The sequence below is a fragment of the Priapulus caudatus genome, unplaced genomic scaffold (genome assembly GCF_000485595.1).
Source record: "Priapulus caudatus unplaced genomic scaffold, Priapulus_caudatus-5.0.1 Scaffold473, whole genome shotgun sequence".
Lineage (NCBI taxonomy): Eukaryota > Metazoa > Priapulida > Priapulimorpha > Priapulimorphida > Priapulidae > Priapulus > Priapulus caudatus.
The window spans coordinates 382,528-388,528 of NW_014577534.1; the positions used below are offsets into that span (position 1 = coordinate 382,528).

The window sequence follows — 6,001 nt, forward strand, 5'->3', positions numbered from 1 at the left end:
CAGCATAGAATGCGAGACAATGCATTATTGAAAATGCTCTAGCACTTGGTCGGTTGGTGGGGTTCCTTTGCAGTGGCTAAGAATCTTTGGCTATGTATGGATTTGATCGTAACCAAGAGTGGAATAAAACTTCACAAGTAGCAATTTTATTTACATAAAAAAATAGAAAGAAACAATCGATTACCTGATTTAATACACTGCCAAGCATGATGCTAATTAATATTATCTTTAAATTTGTAAAATAATACTAAATAGATCATAAGAATCAAACGTGCTAAAAATATATAATTCAAACAAATACAGAACCACTACTTATATGGCAATAATCTTCATTCTGAAAGATATACCATCTCAGCTACTCCGTTTTAACAATGGGGTTTCAGCACAATTAGAAACTGCCTTGCACAGGAACGATTGATTCCATCACATTTACAAATGCATACAATAAGCATTGTGCAGGCACACACTACAGCTGAGAGGGTCTATGCCCCCCAGGGTACTGCCGGAACGTACCCTGGTACTATCTAATATGCCAGACCGTACCTCTCCTACTCCACTAACGAGTCTAGGGAGTCGCCTACGTCTACTCCCTAACCCTAACCATATCAAATAGTTACCAGGGTACGTTCCGGCAGTACCCTGGGGGACATAGACCCTATGAGCCACACTACAGTGTCTAACCTGCGATATAGAGGGTGTGTTTTTGAGAAACTTAAAACAATCTTTTAATAGCAGAACAATTGAATGACAATGCCAAGCATCACGACAAAACAAATAATGCCAACGAATGCCAATAGAAATATTTTGGTTTATGCGGGAATAATTTTTTAATCAGTTTGGTTCACTACGTGAATACTAAATCTGTCCTAACTATAATCAATAAATATATGGCATGCAGGCACTATCTCTATCACATTACTGAGGCAATATACGTGAAATTGTATTTCTCAGATAAAAGTACTTCCACTATGTACTGCTCTTGCATGCCAGAAGCTCATCTGAATGGTATCAGCATTTCTTCAAACTCTGCATTTCGGTTTGTTGGTATCGTCATATATTTTCCTAACCTACCCAGCAATTCTTGTGAAAGCTGATCATCTACGATTGACAGCCAAGCGTAATCTGTGCAGGCGATGCTGAAAGTGGCGACCTCTGGTGGTTCGGACACGGAGAACTCTGCCGCTATCTGTGCGGCGAGGGTGGCAGCTGTGTCGTAGTCGTCGATGTTGTTCCTGGGACCGATGGATGCTAGGCATGTGAAGCAGAGTCCATCGTTCTCCAACGCCGGCGCCCCGCAGTGTTCCACGGCTAAAATACCGTGAACAACTAGCTTTGCCTTCACCCCTCCTCCGAGCGCAGTCTACCGAAGGAAATTGTACATTTTCATTCTTTCTGCATTATTTTCTAAAGAAAGCAACATAAACAAAGAAAACAAATAATACACTCCTACGTACCTCACTAATTCGTAATGATGACATAGCGACATGGCTCAGACTCAGGTATCCGACTAGGCTATTACACTTGCGCTTATAATAAGGTGTAGGTTACTTACCCTAACTATCCTTGCTATGCTGAAGCACAGTCCATAATCACCTGGTCCAATTGTTCCTACAGGAAAGTGGCTACCACTTTTTTTTCCAATCAGAACTTGGGCGTTTTTACTGTAACAAAAAAATGCTCTGTGCCTTGACTACATTTAATTGGCCCAAAAACCTATAATTGATAGCGAAATAGAAGTAACAAAATTGATAGACTATCACAACTCATTAATGAGCCCCAGTCACATTTTCAAGAAATTTACTTCTAACTGATATTATCTATACTTTTTTGTGTTTTGTTGATTCTTGTCCTAATCACGACACAAATTATATTTTACCAGAGTATGAAATATTTGATAGATCCTATAAAGGTAATATAAAGGTAAACACACGACCTTTATTTAAAACATAGCTAAACAAGTGCCGCGGAGCGACAGCGCTCATCTAACGTCTACTGCGGTGACTCTGTGGTGGAGTGGTGGGATTCTAGTAAACCCTGTTAGTACCAAATGTGTTCACATACACGCCGAAACAGTGGAATGCACAGGGATGGTATCAGGAACCTTCTCAAAGGAATCTTCGTTGGGATCGTTATGAAAGTTGCCACGAGATGGCGCGTACGTTTAAGTGTCTTCAGATTAAAGATGGAAGCTCCCATCGTACGTAGTAGCAACCATTATTTGCAAGTCAGAATAGGTAAGCACTCATCCATTTACCTACGCAAGCCTACAGGCTGCAATAGAGAGCTGCCACCTGTGACCAATTAACGCAGGCAAAAACTACACAGTACCACCACCACATGCACTGGCAGTGGCCACTGGCAGTGGCATACGTTACATGTAACATACTGACAGTACAGAATGACATAGAAATTATACGATTTAAGAAGCATAAACCTTCGTCAACCAAATTTAGCTTTTGTAATTTCACTGTGACATTGTAGCCTTATACATCCAGGCATGTATAGATTCTAGCAAACCCGGCAGTCAAATTCTTTCTAACAGACAGTAAACAAATCCATGTTTAACCCTCCTCTTGAGGGTCAAAAGGTTATCCGACACTTACTCTTCGCATGTCAGCAGAAGGTACATTTCATGGTCCTTTCAATAAAGCCATAAAAATGCTAGGCCACCACTGAAAGAAAAAAGTTTTTCAATCGCTCCGTCAGTCAGACCATGTCCTCAGAAAATGTCTAAAATCTGCCCTGTGCCCATTGACCTTTGACCCGATTAGCCGATACGTTCGTCATAAGCGACTATAACCAAGTTAAAATGCCTTTCGTAAAAGTCTGCAGCGATCCACTTACAGAGAGGCTGACTATACTAGCACACTTTTTAAGGAAGTGTAATAATCGAAAATAGCTTAATAACAGTAATAATAGTTATTAGCTCATTTTGACTTTGAGGTCGCAGTAGTTTTCGTTGCGTATTCCATGCAGTCTAGAGTATTATAAAACTAACGTTAGTGTTATCATTGACAGCATTTATGCGCTAACAGCAGCAGAGATATAATAACCAACGACCAAATGCCAGTGCAATGTTCAAGCTGGTACATTGGTAAATAATCGAGGCAGGTAGTCTCTAATACGAGCGATACCAGTAATCCTGGTAGCCAGGTACTTGGCAGCTAATATTCGGTATCAGCCACTAGTATCACCAGTGAATTCAATAATCTATATTAGCATTAAACTCCTCAGCACACAAAAAGAATAAACACCCACTTCACATATGGACCTCATGCAACAACCACGTAACGCATGCACGCACAGCACGCACACGACGCACAGGCACACGCCTTTTAACGTGCGGCGACAATGTATGTGCAGCACGCACGCACCACGCCACGCAACCCATACACGTGGACGTGTACACAGCACGCACGCAGCGCACGCACAGGCATGCACACACGTGTACCTTGCACAAGCAAGCATGCACAGTACATGTATGACCACACGCACACTGGCAACGCACCCACGTGCACGTTTACACGACACGCTGCACGCATGTGTACGTACACTGCCACGCACCACGGACACATACCGTGTATCGTGCAATACGCAGCACGCATGCACGCATGTGTACGGTGCCGACGCACGCCGCACGTAATACGCATCAACACATCGCATGCAAGCGCAACCGTAACCGTGCATACGCACGCAACGCAGCAACACTACAGTCGCATGCACGCACAGTACTACATACACGCACCCCTCCGGGCCCCCGGTCGACGCACGAGCACGAGTACGTGCAGCACGCACGCACATCACGTGGTACCTGCACACGCACGCATGCACGGACATGTATGACCCACACGCACACCACTGCATCCACGTGCACTTTACACGCACGCAGCACTGCACCATGGCCACGAGGCATGTGTACGGTAACACACGCCGCACATACGTGTTACGGTGCAAGACGCACGTCTACGCATGCACGGTGCAGTGGTACGTTCACGACGCTACGCAGTTGCACGTACATACGCACGCATGCAACAGCACGCAGCGAGCACGTTGTGAACGTGCGACACGCACGCACAGCGACAGCCATACACACGTGGACGATGCACAGCCCACGCACGCATATATAGTTGTGTCCAGCGGCGAATATAGGTGGTGTACACAGTAGGGGCCTCTTCTGCAGGTCCAATACATGTACCTACAGTACATCACATGAATCTCAATAAAACATATAGCAGTAAGTTTCTCCTCAGCAGCACACAAAAGAATAAACACCCACTTCCCCCCCACTCTATACCGGTGTGTGCATATGGGTTACGCTGGATAATCTTGCACCTGCTGCAGATGTCGCCCTCCCAGCGGCAGACCCTGTGTTTGCTGCTAACCCCCATTTGTTATCAGTTACAGGGCCGAATTATAGCGACGAGAAAGGCAAGTGCAATTTTTTTTAGGGCATGTGAGAAACGTCCTTGAATTTTCTCTAAAATAGAAGGGCAGCAGGGGAGGCAAATTTTGTAAAATACAAGAGAAACACATAACAATTAGTACAATCAACATGCGTCTTGCTTTTAATGTACAAAACGGCCAATATGCCGCCTGTAAGCTTACAATACCGTAACACCGACCCTGTACCTCCCCTCTGCTAATGAAGGTACAGTAACAAGAAATTTTTACGGATGACCGCTATCAGGAGCGAATAATTATCCGATGCTGTATTATTCGCTCTGGCGACTATCGGTTTTTAGCTCATCATTGGCAAACTACAGCACGCAACGCGCCACCGCTGTTATGTTGATTCGACTAAAAAACCGAAACTAGGGCAGTAGATTAAAGGGCACCCGACGCAAATTACACAAAGGCCAAGGCAGGTGACTCGGCCGTGGTCGGTTGGTTGGATTTTCCAAGGGGCGCAAGTGAAACGGCGATATGATAGGGGCAACAGACGGCAATTGAGACGTTCAGTATTTTTAGCTCATCTGCACATAAGTCAGATGCACCGATTGATAGTCGCATGAGCGTGCGGGCCGTATCGTCGTCCGTGCGTCCTTGCGCCCGGTGCGTGCTCAACAGTTGGCCGAAATCTAACCGCTTGACGTACGGTCACGATATTCCGGGACGTCGGGGGGATCGTCAAAACGAGGTTTGAGGATGTTGACAGCTGGGGGTCAAGAGGTGTAAAAGAAGAGGGAACATTCTCATCCTTAACCTTAAGGTATAGGGAGGAAATGCAGAATTGCGACACAAAATCTAAATGGCTCGACTAGGCTCGTGAATAAGTCGTGTAGTACATCAATGTAGGAAAAGCCATCACTGTGTCGAAATGGAGGTCACAGGTCAACAGTCTATTCTTAATGCATAATTTATTGCCGTGGAAGCTGCAATTGCAGATGTGTTTAACTCACAGCTGAACGAAATTCTCGTTCCTAGCCTGAATATACTTGGATTTCAGCAACTCAAATGGAGTGAAGGTTATCACGACGGCCGAAGGGTGATGCCATCTTGATTATTGATAACAGTTGCAAGCGCCATCTCGCGCAACTGCTTTTGCCTATTAGAGCCCCCTCCCACCCGCCCTCTCTCCCCACTTCTTTCCCACCACCACCAACTACGCTCGCGCTCGCGCAATAATCCATGATAACATGTTAATAATAGCGGAAGTCCTTAAAGTTACACAGAGCTCTGTATCTTTTATTACTGTGGCTACGATAGCAAAGCCTAGCTATCATGATTTTAAGATCCTGTATTAGTAGTATCCTAGATATATGCTCTGAGCGCGAACGCAGGTGATGGAGGGTGCTCTTCATTCGTTTGCCAGTGAGTTTTAGCAGGCAGAACACCTGCCGTCAGGTGAAGCGCTGTCGCTCCTGCGCACTTGGTTTCTAGTTGAATGCCTTCTGCTATGTCTTTGTACGCTCCAAAACAAATAACCAGATGTAAACTAAATCTATGATAAGTAACGCATTGTAATATAACTAATTATGCTTAATAAGTTTTAACAAGGCAT

At 44.8% G+C, this 6,001-nt stretch overlaps 1 protein-coding gene across 1 annotated transcript in view; it reads right to left on the bottom strand.

Annotated features, from left to right (window-relative positions):
• Positions 1-802: 802 nt before the first annotated feature.
• LOC106810785 (8-oxo-dGDP phosphatase NUDT18-like) overlaps positions 803-6,001 on the bottom strand; it is a 14,958-nt gene continuing 9,759 nt past the window's right edge. The window contains exons 5-6 of the mRNA XM_014814231.1: positions 1,553-1,661; positions 803-1,360 (exon numbers count right to left, since the gene is read on the bottom strand). Coding sequence (XP_014669717.1) covers positions 995-1,360; positions 1,553-1,661 — 475 coding nt within the window. The 3' untranslated portion in view covers positions 803-994. The remainder of the gene's footprint in view (positions 1,361-1,552; positions 1,662-6,001) is intronic.